Genomic DNA, 15,835 nt, shown 5'->3' with positions numbered 1-15,835 from the left:
TCCTTCTGATGAGTCTGTACATACACTCCTATTGGCTGTTTCTCTAGAGAATCCTAGAACAGGATTTATAAAATTCTGTTTCTTCCAGATCTAGCTATAAAGTTACAGCCTTGCCAGGCACTGATGCTCACACCTGTCATCTCAACACTTTGGGAAGGTAAGGTGGTAGGATCGCTTGAGGCCAGAAGTTCAAGACCAGCGTGGATAACATGGCAAGATCCCATCTCTATTTAAAAAAAAATAGCCAGGCATGGTGGCTCGAGCCTGTAGTCCCAGCTACTGGGGAGGTGGGGGTGGGAGAACCACTTGAGCCCAGGAGTTCAAGGCTGCAGTGAGCCATGACTGCACCACCGCACTCCAGCCTGTGTGGTGGGGGAGACTCTGACTCTAAAAGTAAAATAGTTTCAGCTCCTGATAGTTTCAGCCTGACTTGCTCAAGTTTTTCCATGTTTTTGAGTGATCAGGGGTCAGTGAAAACAGAGAAGTTTCTGACTCCAAAGTTCCTCCTGGGGCTGGGTCCCAGACTCACATGCCCACCCAGCTGCTTGGCCTGAGGCTGGCATTGGTGCACCCTGAATCCCCTCTGGTCAGTCCCAGTTCCTACGGCAGACCTTGGCTGAGCAGGAAGAACAGGGTGCCATGGCCCGCACCTGGCCACTCTGCCAACAACTGCCATTTTTTCTATTATAATTTATCACGTGCCGGTTCCCTAAATGGTTTGGGGTGACAAAGATTGATCCATTATATACATGAAAAACTTGTTTCAGGCAGGCACGCTGGCTCATGCCTGTAATCCCAGCACTTTGGGAGGCCTAGGCGGGCAGATTGCTTGAGCTCAGGAGTTTGGGATCAGCCTGGGCAACGTGGCAAAACCCCGTCTCTACTAAAAATACAAAAAATTAGCAGGGCATGGTGGTATGTGCCTGTAGTCCCAGCTACTCAGGAGGCTAAGGCATGAGAGCCGCTTGAACCTGGGAGGCAGAGGTTGCACTGAGACGAGATCGTACCACTGCACCCCAGCCTGGGCAACAGAGCAAGACTCTGTCTCAAAAAAATAAAAATAAAAAAGAGAAGAGAGGAGAGGGGAGAGGGGAGATGGGAGAGAAGAGATTGTTTCCGGTGCAGAAATAAAACCAGTTAGGAAGAAGATAAAAATATATCAAATGCCTGAGAACTAAGGTCCCCAAATCACATGAAAAAAATCTCACAAATACATTTCAAATAAATTTCACAACTCACGTCAAAAACCTTGTGATAAATATTCTACCAACTCCCCTAATCATAAGGGAACTGGAGGACAGGAAGATTAGCTGGTGGCCCCTCAAAGTCATGTATAGCATACTGAAATGGCAGAGGTGAATGTTTCTGTGGTTTTGCAAAGACCAAATGTTATCTCTAGCAATCAGCTTAGCAGGCCCTTTCTGCATTCCATTTGCAAAAACAAATCAGCTGTGAAATAGAGGCCATTCCACTGAGGGAAGGAGAAAAACATTCCTAAATTACACGTTTAGAAAATATTCGTGATTCCCTAGATCATAATTTACATTTTCTCTGTCGTAAAAGGGATACATATTGTACGCTCCATTCTTTTCTGTTTCGTTCAATAATATAGTCAGATAAAAGACCCATTTAGATTATAACTTTTCAACAGAAAACACATATAAAAATTACACTAGAAATTGACAAGGCCTGACATTTAATTAATAAGATGTGTAATAATTGCATAATATTTTATTTGAGCATGTTTTCAGAGGATAAGACATCAAGTTTTACGGCTTAAGCCAGTGATAGAAAAGGAACAGAACCTGGGCCAGGCAGGGTGGCTCACACCTGTTACCCCAGCACTCTGTGAGGCCGAAGCAGGGGAATCACTTGAGCCCAGGAGTTCAAGACCAGCCTGGGCAACACAGTGAGTCTGAAAATAAAATAAAATAACGAATTCTAAGCCATGGCCCTTTGATGAAGAGTGCCCCAGGCAGGGCTGCCTGTCAGCAGACTATTCCTGGGCAATCCTCTCTCGGTTCACAGCTTCTCCCTTCTCCACAGGCCCACCTCTATGCTCTGAGAGCAGGACGGGTCCTCACCAACCCCAGGAATTAACATAAACCCCAGCAAAAAGCTGGCCTGGGCGCATGCTGGTTCAACACACACAAATCTATATGACTGCTCAGTAAGACGCATGTTTAAAGTGTCTTTAGGCTTATTCAGTAAGATTCACACATCGTAAGCCTAAAACTGGCTGGAACGCAACAGGAGCTCGCGTGTCTCAGGGATTAACTGTTTTCTGGTCCAGACGGCTCCCAGGAAGCTGTGTGCAGACAGGACAGAAACCTGTCGTCAACCACCAGACTCTGACCAGCTTAGAAGGAGTGAGAGGTGTCAGCCCCACAGCCAGAGACAAGCCACAGCAGATCTGATTAGCAAGCCCTCCGTCACCGGGGTGTGGGTCCGAGTCCTGGGTCCAAGCGTTTAGTAAAGGACAAAAAAGAAAGGGAGGACGGAAGAGAGAGCCGGGAGGGAGGGAGGGGACGGCCCAACTCTGTCCCGCACCTTCGGAAGAATTCCTTGCTGACCCAAGATACCAGGTTAGTGTCTAAGAAACCAGGGTGAGAGCCCTCGCAAAAGCCGTGCTCCCCACAGCAGAGAGCTCAGAGGGAATCGGAGGGCGAGCGCAGGGGCCTGGGCTCAACTCAGCCCCGTGCTCCTGCCCTGCAGGTGCCACTTGTACCATCTGAGCGTGGGCAAGGGGACGAGGGGACCGGGAGACGGTGGGGAGAGGGCGCTGGTCACGTATCTGAAGTCCCTGCACTCTGCCTGTCTGTCATTCAACATGGCAATTTCTCTACCACATGGCCAAGAACAACCTCCCAGGCAGCGCAGAGCAAGACAGAGACAGCTCCTCCTGTGGTCTCTTCTCCTTTTGGGCCACACCACAAAGAAAACAGACACAGACAGACCTGGCAAACGTACTCACCACGGGAGTCTGTCCGAATGAGCTGGACTTCGCAGCGTCCTGGCAGAGGCTGAGCCCCAATGGGCTGCCCCAATTGAAAAAGCAATGCCATGTGCAGACATAAATCCAAAGGCACTTCAGAGGACAGAGAGAGCCTCCGCGGGACCCCAGCCCAGGCAGCCTCGCACAGCCGCCCGCCCGCGCCTTCCTCAGCAGTTTTCTGAGTTTGCTTGTTAGGGCAAATCCTAAGATCGTGAGCACAATGGGTTACGTAACCCTAGGCAGCCTGGGAACCCTATCGGCTCATCTTGTTAAGCCATCCCAGACAGAAAATGACACACCCAAAAACGTGATACCTCTGGGTTGGGGGTAGGGGAGCAGCAAGGAGAACAGGGCTTTGTGATGGGCATTCAGTCGTGCCTAAAAATTAAAGTGGAACAAAAAGTCTGCTGTTCATCTCAGGGCTTGCTGGGAACCGGGGGAGGAGTGAATTGTCGGGGGCTGAGTGCCAGGCAGTGTCCTGAGAGTGCACTCGGCCAAGCTCTGGGAGGCCACAGACGCATTCCTGGGGACAGCCTAGGTCTCTCGGAGAATGTTTTTCATTTACTGTCTTCCTTTCAGTGACTGCCTAATAAAACTTTAATCCGAGCATGTTCTCCCTCCATCACCTGGCAGCCCATACCTCTGTGTTTACACTGCTGTTTACCAAGCCACTGCTAACCGTGACAGCACTGCGCCGTCTCTCAGCTGTCCTCCGGTCCCAACAAAGAACCGCCAAGTCACCACATCCTATACGGTGTGAAGTTTCAGCATTGCACTCTGCCATTTCTCTACCCTCCGTTGCCACGTTCAGAGAAAGCGAGACCAGCCTAGCAGGCTGCATGCTTCCTGGATTTCACTGGTACAGACGCCACGAGAATCCCAAGGATCAGCTCCTGTGCTTGGACAAACGTGGGTGCCATTGGGACGTCGCCTCCTCCACAAGGCCCTTGTGGTGGCTCCTGTCCTTCCCCTCCAAGGTTCAGCTTGGCACCGTCCCTGGTGCCCTCCTGTGCTGTGCTTCTCACTGTGCCAACCTCAGTGTACAGCCAATTTCTACTCACTCATCTGTCTCCCCAGCTAGACTGCATCTTGGGCAGCAGAGAACCCCTGCCCTGGGGTCCCACGGACCTGGATGCAAGTCCTGCCGTCAAGAGTTCCGCCAAGGTGTGGAGCCTTCTGAGAGGCAGACTCTTCACCTACACAAAGAGGGTGATAGTGCCCACTTCACAAACGGACACAACTGATACACCCAACACACGTTCGCTGAGCACGACGTCAGTCACTGGACACAGGAGTGCGCAAAGCTGATACACAGCCTGCCCGCTGCGAGTCTACAGTCTGCTGCAAGTTTGGCAGACGAAATGCAAATGCAGGAGCTCGAAGGATGGTTAAGTCTGGGGAAAAAGTCAGCAGGAAAGGGAGGCAGGGAAAGGTGGGGAAGATCACTCTTTATGCGGGGAGGGAGGGGGTCACAAAAAGCATCAAATACGTCACTTGGGGCCAGACACGGTGGCTCACACCTGTAATCTCAGCCCTTAGGGAGGCACAGGCGGGAGGATAGCATGAGCTCAGGAGTTCGAGACTGGTCTGGGCAATATAGGGAGGCCTCATTTTCCACAAAAAGGAAAAAAACAAAGAAGCGTAAAATGTCACTTGGAGAAGGAGGAGGGGTCACAGGCTCTCTGGAGTCAAAGCAATCCAAAGGCTCTGCGGCTGGATGTGTCTGGTGAATTCCAGGTTAAGTGAGGCGGCCAGTGCCCGGAGCAGGCTGGGCACAGAGGGCAGGTCAGCGGGGAAAGAGGGAGGCCCATCGTTCAGCCCCTTCCTTCCAGGTCTCTATACGAGCAGAGCTCACGGGAAGTTTGGAGGAGAGGTAAAACGTCGGACTATTAAAAGCCAACTCTCACGGCCGGGTGGAGAAAGAATTTTAGGGAGGCAAGGACAGCAGTGGGGGCCGCTGGGAGCCAGCGCGATCGCCCTGGTGTGAGGTGGGGGTGCTGGGACCCGGGAAATGCTGGGTAGATTCTGGGCACACTCAGAAGACAGAGCCAACAGCATTCCTAACAAACTGGGGTATGAAAGAGAGAAGCGCAGAATCATAAATGCCTCCAAGATGCTTGGCCTGGGCACCTAAAATAATGCAAGTACCACTCACAGGGCGGGGAAGACCCCAAGGAAAGCGGGTGGAGGTGGAGACCAGGAGCTCAGCTTTGGTCACGTGAGCTTGACATGCCTGTCAGACATCTGAGTGGAAGTTCATGTGGAGTCTTCAGCCTGAGACGTCTGGCCTTGGGGAGAAAGGTCCAGGCTGAGTACACAGTAGGCGATTTTAAAGGCTGTGTGCTGGGTGAGGTCATGTGCTGCCTGGGTGTGGACATAGGGGTGGGAAGACTGGGCCCTGGGCCCTTCGACGTTCCCAGGCTTGGGAGAAGAGGAAGCGCAGACGCTGGGGCAGGAGAACAGGGAGAGTGTGGAGACGTGGGGGCCCAGAAGCCAGGTAAGGACGGTGCCTCCGGGAGACAGGACTTGGCCACGGTGTCAGCGACTGCTGACGAGTGAGCTCAGGCGAGGATGGAGGACGGTCCCTGCACTGACCCAGGCTGTGAATATGGTGGGCAGGGGCCTGCCTGCAGGGGCCTCCAGAGAGAACAGAAGAAGAACTAGAGCAAGCAAGCAGAGGAGCAGAGACGCTGCGGGAACGCGGGGCTGAGGACTCTATTTCAGAAGACGGAGATCACAGCCCGTTTCTGCATGAGTAAGGAAGATCCCAGGGCAAAGGGAAAAGGGTGATGCAGGGGAGGAAAGGGAGATGTGGGAACGCGTCCCTCAGGGGGCTGGGGGGGGGGAGGGGGCTCAGCCAGGAGTGTGGGCCAGTCGGCAAAAAGGGAGAGGAGGAGCAGGGCACCAGGCTGGGAGCTCGGCCTCCTCCGTGCCTTTCTGCATCCAGGAACCCCTGACCCACAGGAGGTCCTCAAGGCTTAACCGGTAACACAGAACAGAGAAGCTACTGGAACCCAGCTTGCATCCCTGAAGCCGTCGTCAGGCATCACTTCAAACAGACAAAACCAAACACTGCAGACGAAGGTGAGAAACCGAGCACGCTCCTACAGGAACGCAACTGGATTTCACCAATTCTGCGGCTTGCTGCTGTCACGCACCCCACCCTCCACCATTTCCACGGAGAGCCCTCTCCTGTGCCAGCTCCAAGCACTTGTCTCAGTGTTTCCTGGGGGAAAATAAAGAAGCAAGAGTGCAGTGAGTACGGAGTGCCTGCACGGCGATGTCCCCTGGGAGGCGATCACCGCCTGGGACTCAGACACTCATGACTGACACAGGCATCGTAAGACCCGCGTCGGAGCAAGTCCCCATGTGTGCAAAGGGCGCGGCGTGAAGTTCCCTGTCTGCATCCCACAGGGACGCTGCCGGTCTCTCCCGTTATACCTGCCTTATATCCGAAGAAGCTGACCCCAAAGAGGGAAGGAAGGGTCCCGTCTCCAAGGCGTGCCTGCGACGGGCCATGCTGGCTGCTCGGGTTTCAGTGTTACCGTCTTTGGCCTTCATGACCGTTCGGTGAGGTGCTGTCTGCATCTTCGTCGGGGGAGCAGGTCGACAACTGACCCATGTTACAAACGCTCACTGCAGAATGGCTCTGGACGGGAGGCCTCACAACCCAAAGCCCTCTTTCCCACTCTGGTGGTTCCTCTCCACACACCTCCCCCAGACCCTCCCGCGTTCCTGAGTCCTCAGTGACTGAAACCTCCCTCCCTTCCTCCCTGGCAGGGAAAGGGCCACATACCGGTAATGGTGCAGGCATCCCGGTACCCTCTGCAGCTGGGAGCATCTTCCACAGCCTCGCTTACATAGTGCTCCTCAGGGATGCCCGGGCTGCAGGCTAGGACTGCATGGTTGCATGCCTCCGAGGGGGGCACGGAGCTGGCCAAAGTGTCGTCGTGCAGAGCTGTGGCGTCCAGCTTGGCAGGTTTCACAGGGAGGTGCCCACTGCCATTGGGGGCCCCACTGCCGGAGTCTGGGGCAGCAGGTGAATGGCCCCCAGTGGTTCCGGTGCACCAGCAGGGGCTCCTTACAGGGACTCTATAGGACAATTGAGAGAGAGGGGCACAGTTAGAGTCTGTCAATCAACCTCAACAAACCTTTAGGGAAGAAGGGCCTGAGATGGCGTGTGTTCAGACTGAATTCTGAGAGTGTTTCCCTCGCGGGAAGATGTCTGCCATCACATTGCTTAGTTTCAGTACAACAGCTGCAGCAAAGTTCCATTCAACTAATCAGGTATCCATGCTGACCAAATGTGGACATGGCTTCATCTGCCTACTGAACCACGCCTTGAAGTAGCTCTAAGCAAACAAAACACATCGGAGCACAGCTTAAACCTGTATTCCGGCAGGATTTATACACACAAAGAGGTCACATTTTTACTTGTATGTCGAATTACATAAGATATGTTTCTCTTAAACCCTCCCAACCACAATAACTTCTCAACTCTGTAAGGACTTTAAGGTATGTCCCTACCTTAAGCTGCAGTGAGAAATTAGGGGACTCCTTTAAGAACCTGATAAAAATGGCCGGGAGCGGTGGCTCACCCCCATAATCCCAGCACTTCGGGAGGCCGAGGTGGATGGCTCATTTGAGGTCAAGAGTTCGAGACCAGTCTGGCCAATATGGTGAAACCACATCTCCACTAAAAAAAAAAAAATTGACCAGGTGTGGTAGCAGCCAGCCACCTGACATCTCAGCTACTCAGGAGGCTGAGGGAGGAGAATCACTTGAACCCGGGAGGCAGAGGTCGCAGTGAGCTGACATCGCACCACTGCACTCCAGCCTGGGCCACAGAACAGGACTCCACTTCAAAAAAAAAAAGAAAAGAAAAGAAAAAAAGGAATCTGATGAAAACTATAAGCTCACCCCCATTTAAAACCTGACGACTAAAGACACCTGCTGAGAAAATGCTGGCACGTGACAGGCGGCCCAGCGTCCGCTCTGCTCCAGCCACGGCATTTTCCACGGCCCTCCGGAGCACGCCACCTCACCTCCCAGCCCACCTGCACGCACACCACAGGTGCACACTCAAGATGCCAAACAGGAGCTTCCCGGAAAAGGAAGCCTACAAAACATTCCTCAGCACAGGAGATCACAAAGTGTGGTCTGAGAATCCCTGGAGTTTCCTGAGACGGATTCAGAAGGTCTACAAAGTCAAAGTTGCTCTCGCTCTCACTCTTCCGTGGATGTGCGTGGAATTTTCCAGAGACAACATTATGTGTGATGATGCCATTGCTCTGGAGGCTAAGTAACGGGGCCTTCGTATCCCTGCGGTTTCACATCTGATGTTTCAACTTCTAATATAATGTCTATGAATCAATAGAACCATATAAATAAAAATGCTTTAGGAGGCTCCATAACTTTGAGGCATCCCAACACCCCCCCACACACAAGCGTGAGAACCACTGCTCTAATAAAATGATGCATTATCATTTGTTTAAAATTACATACTCACAAAAAGAGAAAGTTAACAGACATTTCACCCAGCACGATACAGTCAGTTCTGAAAGAAAATTATAGCCCTGAATCTGTGACATTTTTCTCAACAAGTTTATTTACCAAAATACACCAGGAGTTCCTATTACAGGCTGTGTATCCCTTATCTGAAATGTTTGTGGACACAAGTCTTCCAAATTTTTGATTTTTGGCTACATGCAGTGGCTCATACCTGTAATTTCAGCACTTTGGGAGGCCAAGGCTGGCAGATCACTTGAGGTCAGGAGTTCGAGACCAGTCTGGCCAACATGATGAAACCTCATCTCTGCTAAAAATAAAAAAGTAGCTGAGCATCCTGGCACATGCCTGTAATCCCAGCTACTTGGAAGGCTGAGGCCGGAGACTCACTTGAACCGAGGAGGGGCAGCGAGCCAAGATCATGCCAGTGCACTCCAGTCTGGGCAACACAGCAAGACTGTGTCTCAAAAAGAAAAAAAAATTGGATTTTTTTCAGATTTGGAAATATTTGCCTTATACGTACCAGCTGAATGTCCCAAATCCAAAATCTGAAATCTGAAATGCTCCAATGAGCATTTCCATTGAGTGTCATGTAAACACTCAGAACATTTCAAATCTCAGATTTTCGCATCAGACACACTCAGCCTGTATAAATGAACTCAGCCCAGGCAATACACTTCCTGCCCTCACTAAAATGAAAAAATTAATATGAAAATGGGAAGGAGGGGCATGAGAGCCTGAATATCCCTGTTGAGAAGGGAAAGTTAACAAGAGAAGCCTGGGACCTTTAGGAATTTCTGCAAAACAACATGTAGATGAAACTGGATTGGCATAAAAAAAAAAAAAGAAAACTGGATTGTCACTCCTGGTCAGTGACTCAAGTACAGACAAATGGATAAACTGCCTAACTAGAAAAGTCTATAATCCTCAGGCAGAACCCAGAACATCCTGGGCAGCAGAGGGCTGAGCAGGGTGGGCTAGAAGACTCCCAAGGGTCACCACTGGTGGTCAAGGGGCCAGATGGGAATTCACCGGCTGCAGCCAAGGGAAGCTGGGCACGGTCACAGCCACCCCAGTGGGGCCCAATGGGACTTCTCCATGATGGCCAAGTTGTGATTCCTGGTCTGGATACCGACTTGCTGACTAGAATCAGTGCACGAAACTCCATCAAGCTGCACTCTTTACAATTCATACACTATTTTCACACTTTTTTAGAAATGTGGAGTCATACTATGTAACCCAGCTTGGTCTCCTGGGTTTAAGTGATCCTCCTGCCTGAGCCTCCCAAGTAGCTGGGATTGCGGGTGCACACCACCAAGCCCAGCTCTCATACTCTTTGTTTGTGTGTCTCTTTCAATTAAGTGGCGAAAAGATTAGTGAATGCAGACACTGAATCTATAAATTAGCTTGAGAGGTCATCCCTACACCAAGAAGATAAAAAGACACACTGATGAGAGTCCCAGAAAAACCAAGAAAGGCTTGAGATAGAAAGAGTAGAGGATATACAAACACTAATTTTAAAATGCTTTTCTAGAGGTGAAGCCTTACACCTTTAAATCAAAGGCTCTACACCAAGACCCAAACAAAATCCACGGGAAAATAATAAACTCCTAGACATTATCTAGTGGGAAATTTAAATTGCAAAGACTTAGATAAAAATCTGGCAAATGTTAAAAAGGCATCCCCAGATGTCTACAGGCCATGCCAGTGGGATCATTCCTCAGAATTTACTTAGTTCAATTTTATTTTATTTATTTAAGACAGGGCCTCATTCCTATCACCCAGGCTGGAGTGCAGTGGCACATCACAGCTCACTGCAGCCTTGACCTCCCGGGCTCAGGTGATCCTCCCACCTTAGCCTGTAGCTGAGACTACAGGCACACGCCACCACATCCAGCTAATTTTTGTATTTTTAGTAGAGACAAGGTTTTGCCATGTTGCCCACGCTGGTCTAAAACTGCTGGACTCAAGTGATCCTCCCGCCTCAGCCTCCCAAAGTGCTGAGATTACAGGCATGAGCCACAGCACCTGGCCAGTTCCTCAGAAATTTAAGTGAAAGATGGTCACATAAGACTTCTATACCCAATTAAGCTACTGTTATACACAAAAACAGTTGGCAGACACTTAGAAGCTCAAAGACTCCGATGGTCCTGAAGAGCTCCAAGTCTGATGACAGATGACACCTCATGGGCTCTCACTAACACAGGTCACCATAAAGAGCTCAAAAGGCGAGGAAAATGTAGCAAAGTAAAACCAGCAGGGAAATTAAACCAGGAACACCTAAAGTCAACATGTGAATAACGCACTTCATTCACAAACCTAAAGCAAACAGCCCAAAAGAAAAATGGGCAGAGGATAGAAAAGTTCCTTCCCCCTGCCAAAACCCAACACCCACCCACCCCCAGACAGTTCAGGGAACCTTAACAGTGAATTTCAGAAAACAATTGCAAAGATTTTCAAAGTATAACAATGTCCAAATTCACAGCTGACTTCAGGAACTTCCAGCTTTACGTATTACCGGAGTGAGGTGAGGAGTATAAATTTGGAAGAGCAGCCTGACAAAAGGTACTGTGGCTCTCTGGCCCGCGGGTATACAGGTCAAAGACGTACAACACGAAATGCTAGGACCAGCCTAACAAGCCACAGCAGAGGACTGAGCCATTAATTATGGGACAGCTTTCAAGAAGTCAACCATGCCGCCATGAGGAGGAAGTGTCAGAGCAGACAGGAATGAATCCGCACAGAAAGATGCTGTAGGCAGAAAAACGGTAGATCACGAACGTGGACGTGAAGGTTTTAAAATGCATGAACAAACTGAAGCTTCGTTAAGCCTTCTTCAACCTGTACTCAGACAGGTTCCATCTGACCTACACACAGAAATTTGAAATACTTTCTCCCTTTGCAAAATGCAATTGTTCTTCGGAAAACTAAGACAGTTTCATGTAAATCAATACGGTTTTTTGTTTGTTTTTACAAAGGTTCTAATATGTAAAGATTTCTCTCTCCCTTTTGGTTTTGAGACAGGTTTTGCTGTCTCTCCTAGGCTTGAGTGCAGTGGCATGATCTTGGCTTACTGAAGCCCAGGCCTCCTGGGATCAAGCAGTTCTCCTGCCCCAGCCTCCTGAGTAGCTGGGACTACAGGCGTGCGCCACCATGCCCAGCTAATTTTTGTACTTTTGGTAGAGACAGGGTTTCATCATGTTGGTCAGGCTGGTCTCAAACTCCTGAACTTAAGTGATCCACCCACCTGGGCCTCCCAAAGTATTCGGATTACAGGCATGAGCCACAGGGCCTGGCCCTAAAATGTAAAGATTTCTTAAAGAGGTTTTACAAGTAAGCCTTAGACAACTTTCCCTGTCATGATCTATAAAATGAGGGAGATGGCCTAAATCCTCATCAGTAGCCCCAAATCACTACTGCTTCCCTCTTAGCACCTATGTGTCCATTTACAGCTGTCAGACACGTAACCCAGAAACATACTGCTACAAAATCAATGTTGCACGTATAAGAACTTTCTGAAAAAAACAAAATTTGGAGACATCAGCAAATGCTCACCTCTCTCAAGACTCAAAAGAGAACACAAGCCACAGTTCTGAAATCCATAAAACTTTTGACATGTGCAGCCACCGGCAAGCTATTCGGATGCCCGAGAGGCCCCTCTTGAAATGACAAGACTAAACTTTCACCCATTAAAATCAAATGGAAAACAACCTCAATTTCTAGTCATAGAAAAAGTTATACATTATGGCACATCCAAACAACCGAATCCTATAAAACGTAAGGCACTTATCCATAGAAGGCACTTACCTCTGTGTCTAATACGAATTAGATTCTCAAAATAATTTCTATCATTAACATTATAATTTCCAGATTCTCGGAATCGGGCACTTTTCTTGGTTCCACTATAATATTCACATGCCAGCATTTCCAAACCTGTTTTACCACGGAACCTCTCTCCACACACCCATCTACGTGGCATTTGTTTCACGGAGGACGCTCTGGGAAAGCCTCTCCATCAGACACAAGCTTCGTGCACTGTCCATCCACCACCGTCTGTCCAGTGCTGATCTCCCCCGAAAAACTGTGAGCTCCTTGGAAGCATGGCCTGGCACTGGCACATACTAGGTACTAACTAAATGTCTACGGAATAAATAATGACGAGTGAAGATAGGGTTTGGTGCAAATGACTCTGACGATCCCCTGAAGCTTAAAGCTGAGGTTTTACAATTTACACAGGAACCAAAGGGTCTAAACTCCCAAATTTCACACTGCTAACCTTGAGGACCAACAGGAAACCACGGAAACCACCTGAGGCACTCCTAAGTGTTCCAAATATGCAGACCACGGCCCGCGGGCTCTGTATGACTGCTCCAATTTAACCTTACTTCATTTTCAATACAGACCAACACACAGCAAGTGTGGCTTAAAGAGGCCAGGCCCAGTGGCTCACACCTGTAATCCTAGCACTTTGGGAGGCCCAGGCAGGGAGATGGCTTGAACCCAGGAGTTCAAGACAGCCTGGGTAACATGGAGGAACCCTGTCTCTATAAAAAAAACAAAAAATTGACCAGGCATGGTGGCATGTGTCTGTGGTCCCTGCTACTAGGGAGGCTGAGGTGGGAGATCACCTGAGGCTGGGAAGTTACGCTGAGGCTGAAGAGAGCCCTGAGTGTGCCACTGCACTCCAGCCTGGGTGACTGTGGGATCCTATCCGCCCCCCACCCCCCAAAAAATGTAGTTTAATAGTCAAACATGTAAAATGACCCAGACACAACAATTTAAGGATCAGGAGACCTCATTTATAGACCACTCAAAAGCTGGTTTGCAATGCCTCCACCCACTTTCTAGCTCGGAGAATGAGTCACAGCATGTGCCCTCTGGGGACACCTAGCAATTTGTAGGGCAAAGGTGACAACCTTTCCCCAAGGTGCCAGCCTAACTTCACTCTAATGTAAACGGGCATTTCTGAGGTTTCACAGGGGCTCAGGAACAAAGCATCCCCTGCCCTGGATGCTCTCTGGCTCCAGCAAACCCTGGCACACCAAGCAAAAGGCTTCTTTCAGGCAGAGGAAACAAACAAGGCTTAAGAAAAGTGCGAGTGGATGGTGGGGCGCTGAGAGATGAAAGCGCCTCTGTTGAGTTTACTGAGTTCTGCCCAGGGAGCTGCAGGAAGGCAGGATTTTTCTCAGCAGAGGAGTGAGAAATTCTGCAACCTGGTCAATTTTTCAGCAAAAGAGGTGCCAGGAAAAGAAGCAGGATAAAGTACACATGGAAGCTGAGCCTGGCTGGGCGGCCCAGGTCCCCTGCCCCACTCTTCCCAACTCCGTGCTCAACAATTCCAGCCCCCCGCTTGTCAAGGTTCAACTTTATGCCAGTTTGCTACTGAACTCAAATTTGCTAACAAAATACACCTGTCAAGTTCCTAATATTTTTCTCCCCATTCCCCTCCAACCTATGTAATTTTTGGGACTCAGAACCAGAACTAAAACTCGAAGAGCTGTTTGACACTAAGAAAACTGTGTCATGTCCCAGACCTCAGACCCCTCATCTGGACGAGGAAGGGACCAAGAGACCGGGCGACCTTCCACAACCCTGCCTTCCCGCTGTGCCACCGCACGGGCTACAAAAGACGGCAGTGGAATTGCAGGAGGGCTTGTGCACCCTGCCCAGTCCCTCTCCACTCCCTGGTGTGATGAGCGTGAAGCCATTCTCACCCACACACAAGTAGCTTCTACTAGGAGATCACACGCAGACAGAACTGCCCTTTGTGGGCAATAAATCACCTGTTTCCCAAGGGGTCAAAAAAGGAGCTTCTGACAAGGCACGGTTGCTCAGGCCTGCAATCCCAGCACTTTGGGAGGCCAAGGAGGGCAGATCACCTAAGGTCAAGAGTTCGAGATCAGCCTAACATGGCAAAATCATGCCTCTACTAAAAATACAGAAAATAGCCAGACGTGGTGGTGCCACTGTACTCCTGGATGGGCAACAGAGCGAGACTCTGTCTCAAGTGAAAAAAAGAAAAAAAAAGAAAAAAAACATTCCATGCTAATGGATAGGAAGAATCAATATAATTAAAATAACCATATTGCTAAAAGCAATTTCAGATTCAATGTTATTCCTGTAAGACTCCCAATGATATTCTTCACACAATTAGAAAAATATATTCTAAAATTCACTTGGAATAATAACAACAACAACAAGCCCAAATGGTCAAAGCAATTATAAGCAAAAAGAACAAAGCTAGAAGGATCTCACTACCTGATTTCAAACTATACTACAAGGCTACAGTAACTAAAACAGCATGGTACTGGTATGAAAACAAACACATAAACCAATGGAACAGGTTAAAGAACCCAGAAATAATGCCACACATCTACAACCATCTGATCTTTTACAAAGCCAACAATAACAAGCAATGAGGAAAGGACTCCCTATTCAATAAGTGGTGCTGGGATAACTGGCTAGCCATATACAGAAGGTTGGAAGTGAATCTCTTCCTTCTACCACATACAAAAATCTACTCAAGATGGACTAAAGAGTAAAAGATCAAACTTAAAACTATAAAAACTTAAGAAGAAAACCTAGGAAATGCCATTCTAGACATGAGCCCAGGCAAAGATTTCATGACAAAGACACTAAAACCGATTACAATGAAAAACAAAAATGGATAAGCGGGATCTAATTAAACTACAGAGCTTCTGCACAGCAAAATAAACTATCAATAAACAGACAACCCACAGATAAACATCTGATAAAAGTCTAATATCTGGCCAGGACTGGTGGCTCTCATCTGTAATTGCACCACTTTCAGAGGCCAAGGCAGGTGGATCACCTGGGGTCAGGAGTTTGACACCAGCCTGGCCTACATGGTGAAACCCCGCCACTACTAAAGAAAAAAATTACCTGGGAGTGGTGGCAGGCACCCGTAATCCCAGCTACTCCGGAGGCTGAGGCAGGAGAATCACTTGAACCAAGGAGGCGGAGGTTGCAGTGAGCTGAAATCAAGCCATTGCACTCCAGCCTGAGCGACAAGAGTGAAACCTCGTTTAAAAAAGAAAAAAGGCTAATATCCCAAATCTATGAGGAACTTAAATAAATTTACAAGAAACAAAAGCATTAAAAAATGAGCAAAGGGGACGGGCGCAGTGGCTCAAGCCTGTAATCCCAGCACTTTGGGAGGCCGAGGCAGGTGGATCACGAGGTCAAGAGATCGAGACCATCCTAGTCAACATGGTGAAACCCCGTCTCTACTAAAAATACAAAACATTAGCTGGGCATGGTGGCGCGTGCCTGTAATCCCAGCTACTCAGGAGGCTGAGGCAGGAGAATTGC

The 15,835-nt window shown here is 49.1% G+C and overlaps 1 protein-coding gene across 1 annotated transcript in view; it reads right to left on the bottom strand.

Annotated features, from left to right (window-relative positions):
- TRAK1 (trafficking kinesin protein 1) overlaps positions 1-3,441 on the bottom strand; it is a 130,349-nt gene extending 126,908 nt beyond the window's left edge. The window contains exon 1 of the mRNA XM_017540706.2: positions 2,975-3,441. Coding sequence (XP_017396195.1) covers positions 2,975-3,065 — 91 coding nt within the window. The 5' untranslated portion in view covers positions 3,066-3,441. The remainder of the gene's footprint in view (positions 1-2,974) is intronic.
- Between the last annotated feature and the right edge of the window lie 12,394 nt (positions 3,442-15,835).

Source organism: Cebus imitator, unplaced genomic scaffold (genome assembly GCF_001604975.1).
Source record: "Cebus imitator isolate Cc_AM_T3 unplaced genomic scaffold, Cebus_imitator-1.0 Scaffold129, whole genome shotgun sequence".
NCBI classification, from domain to species: domain Eukaryota; kingdom Metazoa; phylum Chordata; class Mammalia; order Primates; family Cebidae; genus Cebus; species Cebus imitator.
This window is presented reverse-complemented; position numbering and strand designations above follow the sequence as displayed.